Raw genomic sequence first — 23,633 nt, 5'->3', positions numbered from 1 at the left:
TCTCTCCGCAGACAAGAGGCGAAGGGACACGTGGTGGCAAGGTGACAGGAGCTGCCTCCATGTGGGTCCTGCCTCTAATCTGCCAGCCTTCTGTTCCTCATCTGTCATCCTGGAGACTGTGGGTGATCTCGTGCCCATGCCACAGCCATGCCCCCATCGGGAGACGGTGGCTCAGCGATCTTTTCAGAGAAGGAAAAGCTCGTGGACAGCAGTCCTTAGGAGGAAGGGCAGACTCTCTCCTACACAGGTCTGGTACAAACCTGGGGCAGAAGGCTGGCTCTTGGAAAGTGCCAAGTTCCACCAGATTCTGTGCCCTCTGGGGCCCTCTAGCACAGCCCGTGGACTTGCTCCTGGCTTTACACTTTCTCTCGTTGAGTCAGAGCTCTCATGCAAGGCCCAGATTTATAAACACATGCTGGCTGCCAGCAGCGGCGAGCTAGCCTCCTGACCCACTTCTCGGCTGCTTTCACTCTCGTACATGAAGGGGAATGAAGGAGGGGCCGGAGAGGTGGCCACTCGGACTCCTGGCAGGAAACCCTCCCTGCCAAGGCATTGTGTCTGTGGCGCTGGGGCTGCCCGAGCACCCTGCTCTGGCCCAGCGCTGGCTTTTGCGGAGCCGCAGAGCCCACCAGGCACCAGCCTGGGGATGGGTCCCATATGGAGGGACCTGGTCTTTCCAAACAGGTCCCACTTCTCATTCCTTCCTTGTGCTGTTTGGTCCTGGCAGAGGTTCGCACATGCTGCCTTGGGGTTTTTGTTTTCACAGAGAAACTGTGAGGCTTCCAGCTTGAACATGAGTACTTTTATTAGTAGTAATGGGACTCTGGAACCGCCAGAAGAACTGTGTCCTCTTCCTGACCTGGTGTTGCTTTCTTTTGGCAGGCTTCGCAGCTCTGTGCCCAGCAGCCTGTCCAGAGTGAGCTAGTTCAGAGATGCCAGCAACTGCAGTCCCGCCTGTCCACTCTGAAGATTGAGAACGAAGAGGTGAGTTTCCTGCTTAGGAGACTCGGAGCCAGCCTCCGAGTTTCCCTGTTGAACCTCTTTCTTGCTGCCCATCTGGGAGCAGGTGGAAGGAGCATGCAGAGAATGTCCGGGCTGCCGCAAACATTTCCTAGCCAAGTGTAGCCTTGGATTTTCCCCCTCTGCTACATCCTGCCCTTGAACTCCAGGAAGTTGCTCTTGCATTGCCAAAGGTTGAGCTCTATTTTGAGCTTTTGCTAAATGCTTTTTCTTTCCCCTCTACACATTTAATCAAAATGGCACTTGGCAGCTGTGTGAACAATATTGTGTCTCTGAAACCACCCCCTCATGCCTGGCTTTTTCCAGCATTTTCAAACAAACAGAGGCCTTTGACTTTGACACTTAAAACATCTCCATCCTCTTAGAAAAGGGGGACTTTCTTCTGCACCCAGCGTCCTTGCTTTCAACGGCTAGTTCAAAAGGGCAGCATGATTAATTGTCCAGCTTCTTTCTTTTGTGCTCACGAGACTTCTTACCTGGCATCTCAGTCTTCTCTTCCCAGGACGATCAGGAAGGACTAGGGGGTGGGTCCCTTCATTGGCCAACGGGGCTCCATTATAGCCCAGAGCTAATATTAAACTTAAAAAGTCAACATTAAATAAAAGAGCTGGATCATTTACGTAGCCTGAGGAGGGGGATGGTTTTAGGTCTTCTGTAAAAAGAGGAGCACTGTAGAGCAGAGTCCATGTGATGGTGGTCACTGTCTCAGCACCGTCCGATGGGAAGCAGAGCTGCACCTTCTGACAGCAGCCCCCTGGTCCCCTCCAGCCCCTCCTCTCTCACTCCTCCCAGCTTCTCCCTTACCTGTCCCTCACGCGTTACATTGGCCCTTGTCGTGGCAGGTAAAGAAGACGATGGAAGCCACTCTCCAGACCATCCAGGACATTGTGACTGTTGAGGATTTTGATGTGTCCGACTGCTTCCAATACAGCAACTCTATGGAATCCGTCAAGTCCACGGTCTCAGAAACCTTCATGAGCAAGCCCAGCATCGCTAAGAGGAGAGCCAACCAGCAAGAGACCGAGCAGTTCTATTTCACGGTGAGGGGGCTTGATGGCTCTCGAGGAGCACCTGCAGCTCACAGGGAGACTTGGAACCTGGAGTCCTTGTCAAGTCTTGGAAGGGCAGACTTTGAATATCTTAATTTGGATCTGGGCATATTCAGAGACCATTCTTCAACTTCAGTTAAGACACAGATATCTCTAAGTTGTAGGTGTCAAACAGGGATCCCCCAAGAGAAAGGTGCTCCCAAGTACACTGCCAGGAAGATTTCTTTTCCTTTTTTTTCCTTGCCCCAGAAGACTTTTCTTTTCTTTTCTTTTTTTAAGAATTTTTATTAACCAGCTAGTAGGATTCTGTTGGAAAGTTTCCTTCTTGGCCACGGGGGATCACAAAAGATCTTTATTTCTTATTTCTTGGGAACTATATCCAATGTATTCTGGCTAACACATATCTTATTTCTAAAGTTGACAATCTCTTCTAGGTGATGCGATGACATTATTTTATAATTTTTGCTGATGGGAAATTATCTTTCACAAAAATGGCTAAAATTCGAAAGGACAGGTCATGTGCAGTGTCATTGGTTTCCAGAGGATTCCAAAACACTGTATTTTCTATATCCTACTCTTCTGTTAGACAAATAAACCCGATTATTTTCAGGTTGTGTTAACAGTCCTTTGGAAGGTTGCTGGCTGGTCTTTGGTGCTGCTTTTTTAATAATTAAATTATTTTGAGCTTGCCAGGTAGGATTCATTGCCTGGACTAAAATTTATTTTCTCATCTTCTGACAACCAAGAAAGGAGAAATTAAATTTGCAGATGTGAGATGAAATATAGCTGGTGAATATGCATACTGATTCTGAATGAGAGGGATTAACTTGTTTTTTAGTCAAGAAACACAATCTGCATGCAGTAAATTGAATTTTTCCTCCCAACTGGAACAGTTTGTTTAATTCTTCTTTGAACATTGCCCTTTCTCCATTAAGAACAGTAGTGATTTGCTATGTTTTCTAAAAAAAGAAATCTGGTTTTTTTTACTTAAAACTAAGAATCTTCAGATTTTTTTTTTTTAAATCTTGGAGGAGACTGTTGAAAAGGAGTGATTTAACAGTATTATTCTTTTAAAATGACTTTTTTCTTGTTATACGAAGTAAAACATCCATATGATACTAGTTTAGAAACAAAAAGGAAGAAAATAAGAATCTTCCATAATCGCACTACCTTGAGATAACAGTGTTAGGGCGTATTCCCTTCCTGGTTTTTTTCTCTGCACAAACATCTCCGTGAATATGTATTTAGAATGTGTTACAAAAAGTGGGATGTTGGCTATGCACGCTGTGTTATAATCTGCTTTCATTTAACAAATGATTAATATTTTTCCAGTTCATCTCATCATAACATTCCTAAATATTTTATGAGTGAAATACTAAAATCTACACAGAGAAATAATGGAATGGTATCTTGTCCCATTCATCCTTTTTGTAAAATGTTTAGCACACTGCCTGATCTGTACAGAGTGCTCATTAAGTGCTGAAAATTTATTGTCACTACAGTCATTATTAACTTATTCATTAATCATTATTGAATTACTCATCGATAACTTATCAAGGATCTTTTATGTGCCAGACATGGTGCTAAAGCTCGGAATGCGGGAGTGCGGAGTGTAGAGGGGAATGATGGATTAGGCATCCAAAGGGAGAACCTCCGTTTTTTACTTTGTATGTTTCAAAACAGTTACAATAGGTTGATTTTTGCAATCAGAAAAATAAGTATGAAAATTTTCAGCTACGTGCACATGCGCATAAATGGCGGCCAGGATGGGTGGAGTTGGCGAAACATCGCATACAAAGTGACTTTTGTGCTTGACCTTGAGGGATGAGTGAAACAGGCAGTGAATCAAGCAGAGAATGGCATTCCTTGAGAAAAGAGCAGTCTGTACAAAGCATAAAGGCATGCAAAACCGAGGCTAGACAGAACGAGAACGAACTTCTTGTCTATCATGAGGGCTGTCTTGCCACCCCAAGCTTTCTTATCTCCGGAGGTTGTTGAACACTCTAGAGGCTTTTAATAATAGGATTGTTTGGCTGGTCTGTCTGCACTGCTTAGATATAACACTACTTAATGACCCAATCTCATTACATTGTAGCAGATTTCCATTTTTCTTATTAAATAAGAAATTTTGACATAAAAATCTGTATTTAAGACTGTCAGAATTACTTTCTGGCTTTCAGTGAAGCAATGACATGTGTTCAAAGTTGACCCTTAGTGAGAGCAGGGATGACCATATCCGAACCGATGACCTCAAATCCTGCCCACCCTTTTGCTCCTAGTCCATTTCCTGTCTTTCGTGGCTGGAGAGCTACTTATCAAAATTATGTGCAAATTTCCATGGCTTACAGGAGTGTTTTTTGGTCTGGGCTTCTGTAATAATCGATGTATAAGAGAGTTCATCATTTTTGTGACTGGTGCTGGGAATGCACCAAATAATTCATTTCATGATAAAAGGGCTTTTTGGGGGGTGGCAAAATGGACATTTAAAAAGGGGGTGTGCATATTAGCATGACTGCCTGTGCTTGCCACACCATACGATGCCTACAGAACGGCAGATGTGCTTTTCCTCGTCTGCTGCCTCCACAGACATCGCCCCTGGTTTTTGCTGTGTCCTTCAGAAACATCAGAGTAGAGCATCCTAGAAGCTCCCTTCCCTTGGAAAGTTGGGAAGCTGTCCCTTACCATGCTTTGACTTGTAGGTAGTGTGCCTAGCAACCCAGGGAGCTGCTAGAAAGCTGTCTCGCCATTCTCAGCTGTCATCAAATTGAGCTGCCCAGAGGATATCGATTGGAAATTTAAGCACATTCTATAAAGGTCGGTCATTTGCAGGAGTCCCAAGAAAGTAAACATGGAATTTTAAAAGCTTATAGTGATTTTTAGAAATCATCTAACCACATTCTCATTTGAAAGATGAAAAAAGAAAAAAAAAATAAACAACCCCCCCCCAATCCGGAGAAGTTGGGTAGCTGTTCCAAGGGACTCAGCAAGAGCTGAAGCTAGAACTCGGGGGGGAGGGGTGCCTGGGTGACTTACGTCCGTTAAGCGTCCAACTCTTGATTTCAGCTTAGGTCCTGATGTCAGGGTCTCAGGGATTAAGCCCCTTGACAGGCTCCACACTGAGTGTGAAGCCTCTTTAGGATTCTCTCCCTCTGCACCACTGGCTGCCCCCCCCACCACCACACACGCACATGTTCTCTAAATAGGTAAATAAATAAAACTAAAACTCTGGTCAGCTGGTCTCAGGCCATGGGCTTCTTTCTGTCCTCCCTGCTGAAGAAGTGAGGTGAAAGAAAGACTCAGAAACAGCCCAGCTTTCTCCTCTCTCTTGCCCTAAGTGAGGTGATGTTTCCTGATCTTCTGGGCTTTGCATCACTCATCTTTTATAACACACAACCCAGCAGTGTCTACGTTTTATCTCATTGCTTTTTTTTTTTTCTGTGATTGTTAAAAATAAGGAAATTAGGGGCGCCTGGGTGGCTCAGTTGGTTAAAGCCTCTGCCTTTCACTCGGGTCATGATCCCAGGGTCCTGGGATCGAGCCCTGCATCGGGCTCTCTGCTTGGCAGGGAGCCTGCTTCCTCCTCTCTCTCTCTGCCTGCCTCGCTCCCGACTTGTGATCTCTATCTGCCAAATATATAAATAAAATCTTTAAAAAAAAAATAAGGAAATTAAAAATATATGTAAAATATATATAAATAAAATATAAAAAATATATAATATATATTTATATGTAAATATATATTTATACATAATATATTAAATATATAATATATATAACTAAAATATTTGGGGAGATGCAAAGAGTTCAAAACAGCATACAGAACAAGCCATGCTTCCTCCCCTTCTCTGGCCCTCACTTCCTCTCCCCTCTGCCTGGCATTGAAACTGATTTCTTCTGTGTTCTTCCAGAGATAGTCTCTATGTAGACAACCATTGACTTATCCTTTAATGCGACAGAATTACATTAGAAATACAATGAAATCAAATAAAGAGAAGTATAAATAGAAGTAGCCCAACTCATACTGTTCTTCACTTTGCTTTTTTCACTTAATTTTTTTCATATTAGTCCAAAGAGCTCTGCCTCCTTTTTAGATCGCTGCACAGAATTCCACTGTATGAATGGGTTCACCATCGTTTTTATTTAACCAGTTCCCAGCTCGTGGGAAGTAACACTCCCTGTTTAGCCCAGGACTGTCAAAGCCTTATAAGGCTGGCATTTCTCCTAAGCATTTCCCTGTATGGGGGTTGTTATGGGGTTCTTATATGGGGGAAGGAGTGCAGAAGGAGTTAAAGGTCATGGCTGATAAAGAGAAACTGCCTGAATTCTTGGGCACAGAATTGGTCAGAACACAGGAGAGAAGATGATATCTTGGCCACTGGGGCAGTGCTCTAGACCTAGATCTGGTGCAGTCCAAGATCTTTTTTTTTCTTGGTCCTCTCCTAAAGGCACTCAGGAAATGTGTGCTAAGTAGGTCTCTACTGAGCCCCTACCCTGTCAGTTAAAGAGGGAGATGACTGCCGTTTTACAGGTCTGCTCTGCTACGTATTCTGTCTTGACAGCCGTTTCCTTCTTTACAAACTGACGAAGAGGAGAGAAATGTCAGGGTGCCTGGATGGCGGGGAAGCATTCACCCCATAATGACATTCGTGTGTCTCTGTGCATGGGGCCAGCTCAACACAGCTTCCTCCTCCCACCCACCACATCCCTTTGTAGCAGTGGGCTTTTATGGCCTTCTGTTCACACAGATTAAATGCAAGGCAGAGGGCCACCTGGGTGGCTCAGTCGGGTAAGCGTCTGTCTTCAGCTCAGGTCAGGATCCCAGGGTCCTGGGATCAAGTCCCACATCGGCTCCTTGCTCAGCAGGGGGTTTGCCTCTCCCTCTCTTCCCTGCTCATGCTCTCTCTCTCTCAAATAAATAAATAATATTATTTTAAAAAATCCAAGGCAGGGGCACCTGGGTGGCTCAGTGGGTTAAAGCCTCTGCCTTCGGCTCGGGTCATGATCTCAGGGTCCTGGGATCGAGTTCCGCATCAGGCTTTCTGCTCAGCAGGGAGCCTGCTTCCTCCTTTCTCTCTCTCTGCCTGCCTCTCTGCCTACTTATGATCTCTATCTGTCAAATAAATAAATAAAATCTTTAAAAAAAAAATCCAAGGCATAGACAGGCTCCATGAGATTTGTACTTCCATCATACTAAAGGGAAGAGGTATTTTAAGTTAATTGGAAAAACATTCTTGGTGCCTCTTACTTTCTTGTTCTGAAGATCAGAAACCTGGTTTGATTCCACTGTCATGTATTAGCACAGAGCAAAGAGGTTTGGGGACGTTGTGTTTTTCGGCTATCTGAGTGGTGATTCAGATCCAAGGAAGGGATACTCCTAACTGCCTGCTGATTGTCTGGATTGTGAGCTATGATCATGGTCATGCTTGTCATCCTGTTCCGTCTGCTAACATTGGGGGAAAGATACCATTATCCTGGTTCTTCAGATGGGGGGTAAGTGACTCACCCAAGGTAAGCAGTAGGACTACAGTTTCTCAACTAAGGCTCTTTCATTTTGCTGCAGCAAAATGTCTGTCAGGAAGGGTCCTGAGAGAAAAACTGTTACATTAATACTTTTCAATAAATAAAATTCATCGCCAGCAGTTAATAGTTAGGAATTGTTAGGAAATAAATTAATGAGATCATAAAACCTGAATTGAAGGCTTATAGTGGCAAACAGAACCAAACCACCCAGTAGACTCTCTGCCTCCCTTCCTACTTTTTTTTTTTTAAGATTTTATTTATTTATTTGACAGAGAGATCACAAGTAGGCAGACAGGCAGGCAGAGAGAGAGGGGGAAGCAGGCTCCCTGCTGAGCAGAGAGCCCAATGTGGGGCTCGATCCCAGGACCCTGAGATCACGACCTGAGCCGAAGGCAGAGGCTTAACCCTCTGAGCCATCCAGGTTCCCCTCCCTTCCTACTTTTTGAAGAAATTCCCAGTTTTCATAATATTGAGTGTAAAATGTGGAGGTTGGGGAATGGCTCCAGTCAGACTGTGAATTAGGAACTTGGTTTTATTTTGGTGATGTAGAATAGAACCCTGCCCTTTCTCTTCTCCCTTGATAACAACTCAAGGTTAGTGACTTTACTTGTGGATGTTTGGAAGGAGAGAGAAAAAAAAATGAATTACCTGTATCAGAACATGCTTTAAATGAGGAAAGAGACACTTACTGACCAAGGAAGGGATTTGGAGATAACAGATAAACAGTTCTTTTCTTTCTTTCTTTTTTTTTTTTTTTTTTTTTTTTTTTTAGATTTTATTTATTTATTTGAAAGAGAGTAAGAGAGAGAACCTGAGACGGGGGAGGGTCAGAGGGAGAAGCAGACTCCCCGGTGGGTGGGGAGCCCGATGTGGCACTCAGTGCCGGGACTCCAGGATCATGAGCTGAGCCGAAGGCAGTTGCTTAACCAACTGAGCCACCCAGACGCCCCAGCAGTTCTTTTCATGGCCTGCTGGTCCCCAGGAGTCATTAGAAAGCCTCTTGTGCCTTCCTTGCCTTCAGCTGCCTTTGCTCCTTTCTGTACAGTCAGCAACCGAGGTCTTCTGCCAGTGAAGGCCAGGTCGTTTCTCCCAGCTTCTGTCTCATGCAGACCAGGGCTGACTAACAGGCGGGAGAGGGAGGTCTCAATGTGCCTGTGAACTCCGGGACGGCTTTTCCCTCCCACCGCCTGCTTACCGAGATGGAAAACTTCCAACCATTGTTTCTGCTCTTAGAGATGCAGGTCAACCTCAGCATAGTTTTTGATCCTTCAGGATTTCATGGGACCTGGAAAGGTGACCCATCATACATCTGTATCAGATTATTATTTATTTTAATGGTTCGCCAAGTGACAGCCCGAGTTAACTCTCAAACTATGATGTGAATGAAAAATTCATTTCCGGAATCACAAGTAGAAACATGAGTGAGAGGAAGGCATTTGCATCCACCTCCTTTGAGAATATTGGCTGTTTTCTGAGCAGTCTGGCCTTGTCTTAAGGGTTACAGTTTTCTTGGTGAGTTTTTTTTCCCTCATTAGGAAACCTTTGGAATCTCCTGGGGTCACCTTCCGAAGAGGGGCCTTTGAGGGTTGAGATGTTAGCAGTAGGTGTTTCCTGAATGTTTTCCACCGCTGGGCCCTGCAGTGCTGTTCCCAGCCCCACAGTTAGGCACTGGGTGGGGATGAGGCCGTCACCAGGGAAGACCGACAGCGGGTGAGCAGGCCGCTGGAGCAGATGGAAAGGGGGAGGTGCCAAGGGAGTCTTGTTGTCACACAGATGTTCTTGGGCACAGGCACAAAGGAGCAGAGGGAACAGGTCAGAAGTAAAGCAACAGAAATGATTTGGTATAGGGTTTGTTTTTGTTTGCTTTAGACTTAATTGAGAGAGTAGGGGTACACTTGAGGGCTTGGATTGTGACCACTGAGGGAGGTTCTCTCAGAGGAGAGTGAGACTGTGCGTGTCTTTCCTCATTCTTCAAGCATTTATTGAATGTCTGCTGTCTGCTGGGCATGGTACGAAGCATCAGGGGTGCAGAGAATAATGACTCTGACCTTAGGGAAAAGGCAGTCTGGAGAGGAAGACACATGACTCGGAAGCCCTCTGTGCCCTGGCCGTGTGCAATTTGCAGAGGTACATGCAGGGGCACCCGGGGAGCATGGGAAAGCCAGGATGTGCATCCCCGAGAAAGCAGGCTTTTTCTTTGTTTTTGCATGAGAAAGGGAGAGAAAAAATACACACTCTTTGTTACAATTTTACACTGTACAGAAAGGTACAGAGTAAAAGTAATTCATATTTTTTTCACCTTGCTTTCCTGCCTTCATCCTATGTGGTAATAGCCATAAAATCAGACGCTTGATGTATAATTATCCTTTTTGCTTAATACATCGATAGAAGGACAGAAGTATTACAATTTGAAATATTTTATCCACTTTCCCTCTTCCACTATGTCATGTGTCCCCAGTGAGTCACGGATCATACCCAGGGCCATACTGCCAATTTGCCTGAGTTTAGACGTGGGCAGATGACCCCCAGCCCAGCAGACGCGAGCCATTGTATAAGGAGACAACCAGGGTGAACGATGGTCCCTGTGAACGGCTGCAGGGTAGCGTGGAAAGACACTGTGTCAAGGCTCCAGTGGCCTGGCACTCCCATTTCCTAGCTGGCAGCGACCAGCAGTTCAGCCGCCGTCTCCCAAGGTCATCTTCTCATCTGTAGCAAGCAGCCAGCGATGTTGTCTTCCCTGATGTGCTCTGCAGAGTCACGTGGGACATTGTGCTAAGGGGCTCTGAAAACTCTTGAACTGCTCCACATATATAAAGAATTAATACTCTGAAGTTTTGTTCTGCTCCTCCTTCTGCCGGGCGCCCTGACGGATGGAGCGTGCTGTCTCGTTGGTTGCGCGCACGCACTGAATTGTCAAACGACCTGTGTCTGGAAACTGACTCTGCCGCTCACTCCCTGTTTGACCTCGAGCAACCTATTTAATCTCTCCGAATCTTGGTGCCCTCATCCGTAAAATGGGGACATGCTAATCCGAGTTCGTAGAGTTGTTTTGAAGATTTGATGAATTGTCCAGGGAAATCGAGTCCCTCCCGGGGCAGATAAGGGCTGAGAGAGGTCAGATCAGAAAATGCTGCACAGTGATGGTGTTGGACGGGTGGAACAGCTGGGAGTGCACTTCCATCACCTGGTCTTGTGTTGAGAACTGCTGTTACATGTATATGCGGGGCGGGGGCCGCAGCCCCTCTCTCCAAATGCGGAGAAATCCCAAGCTCTCTGCCAAGACTCCGTGCAGAAGAGAGGAGGGAGCCGAGTAAGAGAGAGCTCAGACGGAGATGCTGTGCTTGCTGGGTCGCAGCCTTTGGCATTGGTCCTGATGTGCTGGAATGCACCCCAGGGAGGGGCCAGGGTGCGGCAGGATATCAGTGGAGGTGACAAGTGGCAGGTGTGTGTCCTCACACCAAGAGGATCTGGGCTCAGTGAGTCCCTCCACTCCACGCCCGGCCCCCTGTTTTTCCGGGGAACCGGAAGTCATGGCTGAGGGACTCTAAGCGACGGTTTGGGACTGGCCAGCATGGAGCTCGCTCCCCAGAGAACAAAAAGCAGGCTACTCAGGCACCCTGGAAATCAGCAGCCGTCCAGATGTTCAGGCCTGAGTAGAAATAAAGAGATAAAAAAGGCACCTAGTAGAAATCGGGTCAGAAACGAAATGCTCTCTTGTAAAAAGGAAATTGTACAGCTGAGCATCTGTGTTTTTTTTTTTTTTTTCCTCCTGCTGCTGCTTCTTCAGGAGTCTGACCGCTCTTTTTCTTCCTCCCTTACAGAAAATGAAGGAGTACCTGGAGGGCAGGAACCTCATCACCAAGCTACAAGCCAAGCATGACCTTCTCCAGAAAACCCTGGGAGAAAGTGAGTGTGGGAATTCGGCTGGAGGTTTGGCAATGAGGGGAAGGCCAGGCCCGGAGCTACCTGGCTGAGCCTCCATCCTGAGCCCTGCGGGCCTGATCTTGTTATGTGAATGCATTGCTTTCCCTAGCCTGTTTGATGGGAAGCTTGCCACCCCAGTGACTGCTTGAGTAATGGGAGGAGGCCGAGGCCTAATGAAGCGCTAATGTGCACCATGCATTTGTTTAAACGGCGTGCGCTTGCTCTCCACCTCGGCCCCCTTCTCTGCCACAGCTGGGGTACAGGAGCCGATGGGTCCCTTACCCTCCAGACACTTTGTGGAAACTCTCAGCTCCTCTGTAGCGGGACCGAGGCGGCAGCCGGCGGGCAGGGCCGGCGAGCGGGGAGAGCAGCGGCTCCGAGGAGAGGAGAGGCTTCTCGGAGGCAGGCCTGACCCCCAGACGCCTGTGTAGAGCAGCGCTTTCTTTCCGCTTGGGAGGGTCCTACTGCTCAGCAGCAGCCCGGTCCGCCGTGGCCGCGCTGAGACCGTGGTACTGAATAGCCTGTCTCATCCAGGAATCAAGGATGATTTTACCCAGACCCTGGAAAGTAGCAGAGCAGGGAACTGGACTGGCACTCTGGACTTTGTCTCCTCAGCTGTCAAACAGAAGGCGAAGGTTGAGAGAGAAGCTTCCCTGGGGTTTTGGGCACCCTGCCCGGGTCCTGCCTAGCTCTCAGCATCCTATGACTAATGGGATTCCCAGGTTGGGGATGCCTCTGAGTGCCTGCCCCTCCTCCCTGCCCTGCTCATCTCTCCACTCCCAGACAGGGCCAGGAGGCAACAGTGGTGTATGGTAGCACTGGCGGGAGGAAAACCAGCAGAGAAGGCTCACGAACGAACTCTTGAGCGCTTTCAGACAAACTGCAGAGGGAAGAGAAGCATGGGGTACTTGCTGGCTCATTGGCGTCGGGAACGAGCCACACTTGTCACACCAGAGCCTTCCACCCGCTCGTCCCGTCCCATCCTCCTCCCACGCTGGACGGTTCCCCCAGATGCTGAATTCTTTTTATCTCTGATATCTTTGATCCTGTGATTGTAGAGGCATTTTCTTTTATGTGAAGAATGCCTGTTAGGTAACTTCTGTTCTGTTTCCTCCCCGCCACCCAAGGGACTCAGGCTGAACAGGTTTGGGTGTTGGCAGCCCAGCTTTTCTTATAGAAAAATCTTCACTCTTGGGTTATCAGATTGCTTCATAGAGTATCAGAGGAAAGAAAGCCCAGAACCATTTGAAGCAAGTTCTAACCAATTTTTTTTTTTTTTTTTTTTGCTAAAACAATCTGAGCATAGCTCATAAGCGAAATGGGGAACAGGGCCTTGGGAGTGTGTGTGTGTGTGAGTGTGAGTGGGTTTGCACACACACAAACATGTACTAGATTTGCTACTGCGGAGGGGTGAAGGTTGGTGTCCATTCATTAGTGCTGCAAATTGCCTTCATCTAAAGATGACAAGCTCGAGCAGTAAGGAAAGAAATAGCCGTAGACCTTCCTGTGAGCAAGTCATCGCGGCCCCGCCTTCTGAATGTGTTTGTCACCGTAATGCGAGAGCCCCTTGTTCTTGCCACAGAGGGATAATTGATGTGTATGAGTATTCCAGAATGGGAATGGGACAGATGTTGAAAATAATGGCTCGGAATAATATTTTCGCAGATGAAAGCGGAGCCGTTAGTAATGAGAGGCTGTTAGGGGAGGGGGAGGATGTTGCTCAGGATGCGCCGAAGTGTAATCGACAATTAGCAACCTTTAAAGGCAAGCAAAAGCCCTTCCTCACCCCCCCCACCCCACCCCGGTCCTTGGAGTAGTTTTTCCAGGAGCGTGGAGGAGGCCGGTAGGGGATGATCTCCCGGCTCAGCACCAGCTCGCGGTGCCCCTGGTTTATCTAATGCAGACCACACCTGGTGAACTGAAAGCAAACAGATCACATCGTGGCCCATACGCATACGCCTATGTATTTTTTTTTTTAAATGTAAGAATTCTTAGGAACTTTAAGATTTTCGTTGTTTAAAGCTGGCTGTGACCCATTAAACTTAACATTAGGGCCTGCTATTGGATTGAGAACCACAAATCTGATAGCAATTAAATCTCATTTCTCCCTTGTCACCCCAGCCAACCTAAGAGAATTTCATATGGATTGAAAACTAGAATGTTCTTATCTTCTCCCTCCTCCCCGCAAACAATTTTCCTTCTTCCTTCTTCCCTTGCCACCCTCACACCGTGTGTGTGTGTGTGTGTGTGTGTGTGTGTGTGTGTGTGTGTGTCCATTACTCTGGAGCAAGCCAACTCGTCCCTCCCTCGTCACACACACACCCACATACACAGAAGAGAAGCTGGGTTTCACCCCTGGGAAGGCTTCTAGTAATTTGTTCTCTAAAACACGATCCGCCTTGCTGTTCTTCCCCTACAGCCACCCCGTTTTCCCTTTGGGGAGCGGGGCTGGTACACCTAAGCGTCAGGGACATAGCAGCAGCGCTGGGAACAAGCATGAGAAACAGCATTTGCCCAGGAAGAGGCTCTGGGCGTTTCTCTTCTTTTCCGCCTGGAAGGCCAGTCACTCCGTGAGGCTAGCGGCTTTCTGGGGAGAAGGGGAGGGCATTTCAGTTAACTCCTGGGAGTGAGTCTTCGACTCTCTCTCTCTCTCTCTCTCTCTCTCTCGTTCTGCTTCCACATGAGCTTTTTGTCTTTGTCTTCCCAACAGGTCAGCGGACAGATTGCAGTCTGGCGAGGTAGGTGTGGCCTGGGACAGCCCCTGGGAGGGATGAAGAGAGGCCCATGGGGGTAGAGTGGTCCCGCGGTGGGAAGGAGCTGAGGAGTTGAAGTGCGAAGGCATTGGGTGACTGTGCAAAGGAGGGGACTTAGGCGGGGACTGCTTCCTTCCCTTTGCCTTGCCGAACCCGTCTGGCCTCAGATGGAAAGGGGGTCTGCTGTGACTTGGGGCGAGAGCTGAGCAGAATGGAATGTAGGGAGTTATCATTTGCTGAAGTAGTTTCAGAGGCTTCCCCAAAGCCATCGGGTCTGCAAGGAAAAGAAGTGTTTGGCTCTGGAGGAACCTGGTAACCTACCCTTAGCTGCTGGATTTCAGCATGTGGTTTGGGGAAGTCTCTGGCCCAGAGAAGGAAGATCAGAAGATAGCATTTGACCCGAGATTTTCTACACGGAAAAGATGAGAGCCCCTCACTGTTGCTGGATAATGAAATACTACTTTGCACTGGCTTGCCAGACAGCATGGGTAGAAATCCTTGCCTGGTGTACAAGTATGCAACCCTCCCAGTCTTCCCCCACCTTCCCCTCCCTCCCCGACCCCAGCCAAATATTTTCCCTCCCAGTCATGTAGCTGCTCTGAGAAAACTCGTGAGCTGGCGGAGAGCAAGGCATTCATCCAGCCAACGGTTCTCAGATGCCTAAAAATGTGCTGATTTAACTGGGGAGAGAGCTTTAATGGGCTGGACTCCTGAGAGACCCTGGGTTAGCCCATTATATCAACCACTTATATCCGCCAACACACACACAATAATCATGAGGCCATTTACAATTATAGGCTCATTATTTAGAAATAGCTTCATTTGGCTTTCATGGTTTTGTCATTGTGGATTATAGTAAAGATCCCATTAATATACCAGTCTTCTTGACTAGAGGGAACCAGGATAATGGAATCCCATGGAATGAATATGGTCTTGGTGATAGAGTCTTAATGTAAATTCACCTGGAGCCCCATATCTGGGGCTTGAAACTCTAGGAAAATTGCTCCCTAAGGATTTCCAAGAGAAAGAAAACTGTAGCTTCCTTTGGTGTTTCCTTGGGTCTCCTGCAAACAGAGAGAATCTCACTGTCCAACGCAGATACTTGTTACTGCACATTGTACTAGTTCCTTCCTAGTCTGGTTTTGAATGGTGGCAGGTAGTGAGTACAGAGACCTCTGTTCTGAAGGAGCCTTATTGGGCTTAATTTGGAAAGTAACTCGGTAGGTCTCTTAGCTGGTTCTGGGACTGAGCTGAATAATTCTACTTGCTTCATTAATTAACACACAGATTGTTTTTAATCCCATTTTCTCTTTTTTTCTCCCTGGCGCCGGCCTGGTCCTCTCTGATTTGGCGGGGTCAACCACAGGCGTAGCTCGACCGTGAGGAAGCAGGTAAGGGCCCAGCAAGAGCCAGGCTGGTCAGGTGTGATGATCACATCCCATAGGTGTTTGTGGAACCCTGCTGTGGGCAGGACAGACACTTTCCTGACTTCCTGCCTGCGTTTGGAAGATACCGTTCAGAGTAGGTCTAACGGGACAGGGACTTCATTGATGTAGTCGGCTCAGCTGGATGGAGTCTTCCTGACCTATTCCTCCCTCTCTAGTCATACCCCCTCCTCCTTGCTGGAGATTTGGTTTGACCTAGCAGATTGTGCCAGACCTGCCCATGGTGTCGCTTCTCTAGGACACCGTGAAAGGGGCCTCACATTTTATAGTTAAGTTTCAAATGCGAGTAGCTCCCAGCAGCTGGTCACCTAGGCCAAACACCTACACCACATGGCTGTAGGTGTGCAGATTTTTTTTTTCTATTGGCGTTGCGGTCATCCTGGTTGCATCTCTTAGACATGCTAAAAATGCAAAGCTAAATCTGGCCTGAGAATGATTGGCCACCTGAGGCTCAGCTCTGTGCTTTTGCGCGTGATCTTCGGTGTCGTACTAAAACCTGACGCTGGTCAGCCCGCTCTCGTTGCCGATCTCAGGGCAGGATCTTGGAAGGCAGGGCTGGGTAGTGCACATCAGTAGATAGTCTTAATAGTACTTGTGACTGTGCAAAAGAAAAAAAATTAATTACACTGTTTTTTGCAGCAGCAAATTTTACTTCCTAATTACATTTTATCGCAAATACTGAAATGATTTTGGGTCGCCTAAGCTCACACCAGCTATGTAGCAGGCCATTAGCAGGGGGGAGAGGGAGAGTGCTCTGTAATGTCTTTCAGGGGAGAACCGATCCAGGCTTTAAAAAATCGTTGTGGGTAATTCACAGTGGCGGTAGCCACAGGGAGATAATCGAATGTAGAGGGCACATGGTTTCTGTTGTGTCAGCAGCCCCGACAGTGTCTTCAGCCCCTGAGATGGCTCCGCCAGCTGGGCACCCCCCGCCAGATACTCGGATGACAGAGCTCTCCCTTGTCCTAGCTTCGCTGTCACTGTTTTTTCCCCGTCCCTGCTTTGGATTTCATTGTAGTGATATAATTATACATTTTTAAATTTATAATTAAATATAATTACATATAAATGTAATCAGATATAATTATACATTTTTTAGTTTATACAAATTTCGTTGTATCTTTTCTTCCTTTGGTTCCTCTGTTTCTTTCTTCTGCCCCTTCTCCCATCATTTTGTTTAAAACCAGAGAAGAATGGGGGCACCAGGGTGGCTCAGTTGGCTAAGTATCGGACTTGGGTCAGGCTCTCAGGGTCACGAGATGGAGCCCCACCTTGGCGTCCACCCTCAGCTTGGAGTCTGCTTGAGATCCTCTCCCTCTTCTCCCGCTTCCCTGCTCACACACTCTCTCTCAAATAAATAAATAAATAAAATCTTTAAAAAAACCAAACAGACAAACCCTAGAGAAGAATGGAGTGCCTTCCAAGGATAATCTATTGTATTTAAAACTAATAGGTGGACAGGTGCCTGGGTGGCTCAGTCAGTTGAGTGCCCGCCTCTTGGTTTCAGCTCAAGTCATGATCTGAGCACCGTGGGATCAAGCCCTGCATCAGGCTCCACGCTCAGCAGGGAGTCTGCTTAAAGATCCTCTCTCCCTCTCCCTGTGCCCCTCCCCCCCACTTGCACACATGCACGCACACTAGCATACATTCTTTCTTTCTCTAAAACAAATAAGTAAATCTTCAAACAAATAAAATTAATAGGTGGATATTTTAAAGAGGGAGCCGGCTTTTTTCCCTTCGACACCAAGGATAGGGCTGAACTTAGCATTTGTTCGTTTCAGTTCCTGGGCTGAAACTGGGCATCCTGCATCTGGCTGGAACAGAGGTACGAGGTGCGGGGGCCTCCCAGCCTCCACTGTGGACGTGCGGGAGACCGCGGTTTGGCGGTCAGTAGGCGGCCCTGCCCGGGCGTGCTGTCAGAGGGGAGCAGCGCCCATCTGGCGCCATCCTGCCACGTCTACACAGTGGTAGGCGGAGCATATGTGCTTGGCGCTAGATTTGTGTCAGAGCTCCGGGATGCAACCAAAACCCCAATCAAATAAAGACCTGTTTCCATTCTGCTGCCCCAGTTTCTCTCCAGCAACTAAGATCTTTTTTTAAAATTTATTTTATTATTTTTTAATGAACATATAATGTAGTATTTGTTTCAGGGTACAGGTCTGCGAACCATCATCAGTCTTATACAATTCACAGCACTCAGCATAGCACACACCTTCCCCAGTGCCCATCCCCCAGCCATCCCATCCCTCCCACCCCAGCAGCAGCTCAGATCTCATGGTGGGTCGGTAAAGAGTTTTTCTACACTAGGCAGGCAGGTAAATAGTTGTCTGGAAGATGAGCAGTCTTGTATAAGGAAATAAATAATTGTTTGGTTTTTTTATGGCAAGTCAGCCAAACAAGACGAAGAATCTGGTAGCTTTTGAGGGTCCCTCATGGGTTCCAGTCAGTTTTGACCCTAGCAAAGCCTGGGTTCAAACCACCCCAGCCTTTTCTGTCTCGGCTGCCTCTTCCCAGCTTTCCCTGCTACCCTCCAGCCCAGCATTTTCTCTCTCCCATCACTTCCACCTTTTCCTTGTCATCTTTCTCCATTTCTCTAAGGGTAGGTGCACTCCCAAGGTTTGATGCCCTTTTGACTTTTCTCCATATTCTTTCCCTTCTCGCTTCATTCCCTTAGAGGAACCTTCCTCTCCTAACTAAAGTGTCCATTGTTCTGAGTCTTTGGATCGAATGTCGAACTGATGGGCTGGACATCAGCTTGGGAGCTGAGACAGCGCCTCCTCCCCTGAACATCTGTCTCACCTGCCCCCGCCCCATTCTAACTCCCTTAGCACATCCCCTGACTTCTCTGTTTCTCCTAATGGGGGGGGGGGGGGGGAGTGGCTCTCTTCCTCACGTTCCCAAAGCCCTGAGTATTGTCTTTGACACCTCTTTCTTTCCCATCACCCACATCTAATCAGTCGTGTAGACTTGTATTTTCTCCCCTAGTAAAATGGAAATCTAACAAATGTAATAGAGATCAGTACCCAGCAAAAATCCTAACTCTCTCCCTCAGGAGAAACTATGCCAAACTATAGCTTATTTAGGCACCATCTGGCCACATTCCTGATTGTTTTCTCCTGCAAATCACAAGACCCCTGCTTTACTATGTTTTTCAAGTGATGCCTACTACCTTTCTCCCTCCGCCTTTGGTTGAAATGACCCTTAATCTGGTCCAGTGGAGATTTGGCCCAATTGTCCTTAAAGGCCCCTTCCAGCCCTAGGATTATACCACCAAATATATCACAAACTGAAGAATTAAACCAATACAGATTCTAACATTGGAGAAGGGAAGGGCAGAGGAAGAAGGGAAGAGACAGGCCCTGAAGGAGAGCACACATGGACGCTGCTGGGCTCAGAATCGTGGTGCGCAGAAGCAGTGGTGAAGGGAGGGTCTTTGGGGCTCTATGGGCGCACACAGGTGCATCCTGGGGAAATGGATTCAGTCAGAACTTAGAAGTATTACAAGAAGAGGGGTGGGCAGTAGGAGGGTCTGAGGCCTTCATGACATTGTCCAGGTTTTGCTCCCACTAGACCCTGTCTTGGGCTCCACTGGAACAGTGGAGACTAGGAAAATACTGTTGGTGTGGTGGGGCTGGTCTCTGGCCCACTCTTACCTGCCACCGACTGACCCTCGGGGCTACTTGCCATGTACCGCCAATAACCATGGACGGGCAGGCTCGGTGTCTTGCTGTGTGCAGCCGTCGATGCTCCATTTCCTGCAAGTCTAGGCAGCACTTGGCAGTCCCATAACTTGCTGAAGCCAGTAACCCATGAGCTTCCCAACCTACCTCTCTTTGGGTCTCTAACTACAAATCTGGGGCCAGAAAACCTTTACAAGCCCTCATATCACTTAACCTCATTATCACTCTTGACTACTCTTTAGAAATGAAAACTGCAATAACAGGGCGCCTGGGTGGTGCAGTCAGTTAAGCATCTGCCTTCGGCTCGGGGTCCTGGGATCAAGCCCCACGTCGAGCTCCCTGCTCAGTGGGGTCTGCTTCTCCCTCTCCCTCTGCTTCTCTGCTCAGCTCATGCTCTTTCTGTCTCAAATAAATAAATAAACTCTTAAAAAAAAAAAAAAAGAAAATGTAATAACAGTTTGTAAACATAAAAAGACCTCCAAAAAATGGAGATCAATTGATGGGTTGATGGATTTTTAATGGTGGAACCCAGTTTCTTCATCAGACTATGGAAGGGCTGACGAAGATTCTTCCTCTCAGATCGCCCTGGGCTGACTGGTGGAAGTCACGGGTGGCAACAAGAAGGCAGACACCAGCTGCTGTGGTGGGAAAGCTGGAGGAGGCAGACGGGTTTGGGGGTCATGACGATGAGCATTTGGGCCCCTGAGACCTTCCTGAGCCCAGCTCTACTTCGGCATCCTCACGCCTTCCTTTGGCAGCGTCCTGTGTTCCCAGTAAGCTTGGGAGTAAGAGGCCACGCCATGCTTCTGGGAGCCTATTTCTTCGTGAAATCCAGCTCCGTCCCTGATCCTGGCCAAACCCCACGGCCACAGCTAAAAACTTGAGGATATAGGCAAACCTGTTAAAGGGGCAGAAGCCACAGGACCCATACCGCTTGAGAACCAGTCTCTGTCTTGAACTTTTTATTTATTTATTTAATTTTAAGATTTTATTTTGCTGGGGCGGGGGGCACTTGGGTGGCTCAGTCATTTAAGTGTTTTACTCTGGACTCTGGCTGGGTGTGAAGCCTGCTTAATATTCTCTCTCCCTCTCTTTCTCTCTCTCTCTCTCTCTCTCTCCCTGCTCCCTCTAAAAAAATAATAAAATAAAAAATAAAACAAAGATTTTATTTTTTTTAGGTAATCTCTATAGCCAACATGGGGCTTGAACCCAAACCCCAAGATCAAGAGTCACACTCTCCACCAATTGAATCAGCTAGGTGCACCTGTCCTGAACTTCTACAGCCCTTTTTAGCTAGGTTTAGGGTCCTTTGTTTGATGCCTTTCTTCCCCAAAGCTGAATTGTTTTGTGTTTAGCTGTAGTATAAAGCCCTGCTGGTTTTTAGTAATGCTTGGTATACATATCGGGTAATGTTTGCTGAGCTCCAGGGATACAGGCTGGGTATACACACCTGACAGTGTTTGCTGAGCTCTTGGGGTATAGGCTAGGTAACAGCGAGATGTGCAGTCTCAGAGGGAGACTGCCTGTATTTGATCCTGGCCCTGCCACTTACCGCCTGTGTCACTATAAGCAGCTGTTTCACCTTGCTAAGCCTTCATCTCCTCTTTTGTCCAATGAGAATAACAATACACACCCCATGGGACTGTTACCAGGACCGATCCATCTAAAGCCCCTAGTACATCACCCACCACCTCTATAAATTCCTCTGTAAATGGTAAGCACTAAGGTTCATGTACCAGTAGGAAATACTACTCTCCTCACCACCCATCCCTCCCCAGCTGGCAGACATCAAATTGAGGCCCAAAGAAGTTAGGTCAGTGGCAGGGATGTGGAGGGAAATGGCAGAGCAAAGTTTGATATCTGGGAGGCCTGCTTCTTAGTTTAGTACCAATTAGCTTCCACAATTTCTAAGAATTGGGTTTTTTCTTTCTGACCTTTTATGCCAAGTAAACCCCATTTCTTTTTTTCTTTTTCTTTTTCTTTTTTTCAAAGATTTTATTTATTCAACAGAGAGAGAGAGATCACAAGTAGGCAGAGAGGTAGGCAGAGACAGAGGGGGAAGCAGGCTCCCTGCTGAGCAGAGAGCCCAATGCAGGGCTTGATCCCAGGACCCTGAGATCATGACCTGAGCTGAAGGCAGAGGCTTAACCCACTGAGCCACCCAGGCACCCCGTAAACCCCATTTCTGATGTCCCCTTGGATCATTGTGCTATCCTCAGCTGATATTAATTAGCACCTACCTCGTGAGAATATCATGGCCAGCCGTGGAGAGCCAAGAATTGATGGGATCTGCCCTGTGAAGCATGAGCTATAGTGGTGGCAAATGCAAACAAGAAATTCATATTCACACTGTTCAGTCGCCATCAGGGTTGCGAGAGCCAAGCACGAGGTGCTGAGATCCTGTAGACAGGGGCCCTGATCTCATCTGGGAACTCTGGGAAAGGATTCCTAAGAAAGTGATACTTGTACTGAGACCCTAAGGGGTGGGATCCCAGGGTGAGGAGAGCATTCTGGAAGCAGGGGAAGCTCATGCAGAGCCGTGGACAAAGAACTGATCTAAGGAATGGAAAGAAAGCCGGTGTGGCTGAAACAGAGAGACTAGAGGAAGAGCAGAAGGGGATGAAGCCAGAGGCAAAGGCAGGACCCTGGACACGCAGGACTGTGTGAAGACCCTAATGAGAAGTCTTTGAGAGAAGTTAGCCTAGAAAGTGCGCAATGGGCTATGCGCGCTCTCAGAGATCACCCAGCCGCTACGTGAAGGAAGGATAACGTGGTTGGGAGGCCCACAAGGGTGGGAATTGAGATTCTGCCGTACGGACCGGATTGTTAGCAGTAGAGATGGAGAGAAGGAAGTGGATTTGAACAGTATTTAGGAGGCAGACTTGACAGGACATATTGATTGATGGATTTGGGGTGGCTAGGGGTGGGAAGCTGATTAGGGATGAAAGGTGGTCGGCTGCATTTAGGACGTGCTGAGTTTACAGCATCCGTGTGGCATTCCAAGGGGGTGGTCATGGACGTGCTTTGGAACTTGGAAGTCAGACCAGACGCTTCTTTGAGGACTGGCCGGTGATCAGTCGAGACGAGTCCTGCACGGTCTGGCCCGTTTTCTCTGACGCCGGGCTGTGCCGTTGAAAGATTCTGATGTTATGTTTCTCTTTGGCTTTTCAGGATTCCAGCCAGGCAATTCCTCTGGTGGTAGAAAGCTGTATCCGGTTTATCAGCAGACACGGTAAGCAGGATTACAGTCTTGCCCATATTTGTGCAGAGTGGGGAAGAACTTCCAGGAATTCTTTGCAGAGCAAGAATAGTGATCGACTCTTCATCCTGACATGCTCAGAAACGGAATAAAAGTTTTATTGGTTCACGTAATGTTTGTTACCTCAGAATGGCCACACCTAGACATTGAGAGAAGCGCTTCACATGTTTTGGTTCCAAATGCCTCAGCCGCTTACCACACTCCCTTTTCTAGCCCAAGAGTGACTTTTAAATTACAACCGTGATGTGAGTACAGCTGGTATGATGTGACGGTGGTTTCGCCGTTACTCACCATCTTTGCGCGTGTCAGCCTCCGCCACACAGCCTGAGTCCTTATGTCACACTGGCTTTCTGCATTAGACTGTTCTGAAAACTACTCCTTGCGTGATGTTGCACTGATTCCTAATAATATTCAGGTTTTGTTCTGGTTTGATCTCACTGGATACAACATCAGCTGGGGTTCGGTGAGGAGTGGTTGGTCTTCAAGTTGTGGCCAACAGATGAGATTCTTTGGGGGCCTGGCTTGGATCACAGTCTCTGCTCCTAGATGAAGCGGGATCTCATAAACCACATTCCTCACCAGCTCCCAGGCTGCTTGCACAGAATCTAGCAATGGAGAGGAATCGCCAGAGAATCAAGCTTCTAATTGTCAAGAGCATATAGGAGGCACAGATATCTGAACGAGCAGCGTGAAGATTTCTAGGAACTGGACATCAGAAATTGTTTTTGGTTGCCGTCTTACCTGGTTACAGGAAAAGGGACAGAATGGCCTTCTTACAGCTAGAGAGGTACAGAGATGATCGTTGGACTCTGTGCAGGGGTAGACATTTTCTCTCCCTCCCAGGAGGCTGACACATCGCTTGGGTTCCTTTTTGGAATAGTAATTATTTTAGCACACTTACAGCTTATCTCATTCTAATCAGCTACAATTTTTTCATCTTGTCCCTATTCGCCTGAAGTAACAGCATCATATATCAACAGTCA

The 23,633-nt window shown here is 47.5% G+C and overlaps 1 protein-coding gene across 9 annotated transcripts in view; it reads left to right on the top strand.

The window, feature by feature from the left end:
• The window catches only part of SRGAP2 (SLIT-ROBO Rho GTPase activating protein 2), a 228,253-nt gene that overhangs the window by 172,185 nt on the left and 32,435 nt on the right, over positions 1–23,633 (top strand). For all 9 annotated transcript variants that reach the window (XM_045982176.1, XM_045982174.1, XM_045982175.1 and 6 more), the window contains 6 exons: positions 883–984; positions 1,863–2,060; positions 11,411–11,495; positions 14,224–14,251; positions 15,633–15,657; positions 22,563–22,623. In XM_045982176.1, the coding sequence (XP_045838132.1) occupies positions 883–984; positions 1,863–2,060; positions 11,411–11,495; positions 14,224–14,251; positions 15,633–15,657; positions 22,563–22,623 (499 nt within the window). The remainder of the gene's footprint in view (positions 1–882; positions 985–1,862; positions 2,061–11,410; positions 11,496–14,223; positions 14,252–15,632; positions 15,658–22,562; positions 22,624–23,633) is intronic.

The sequence above is a fragment of the Meles meles genome, chromosome 17 (genome assembly GCF_922984935.1).
Source record: "Meles meles chromosome 17, mMelMel3.1 paternal haplotype, whole genome shotgun sequence".
NCBI classification, from domain to species: Eukaryota; Metazoa; Chordata; class Mammalia; order Carnivora; family Mustelidae; genus Meles; species Meles meles.
Note: the sequence above shows the minus strand (reverse complement) of the source record. Positions and strands in the feature narration are given on the sequence as shown.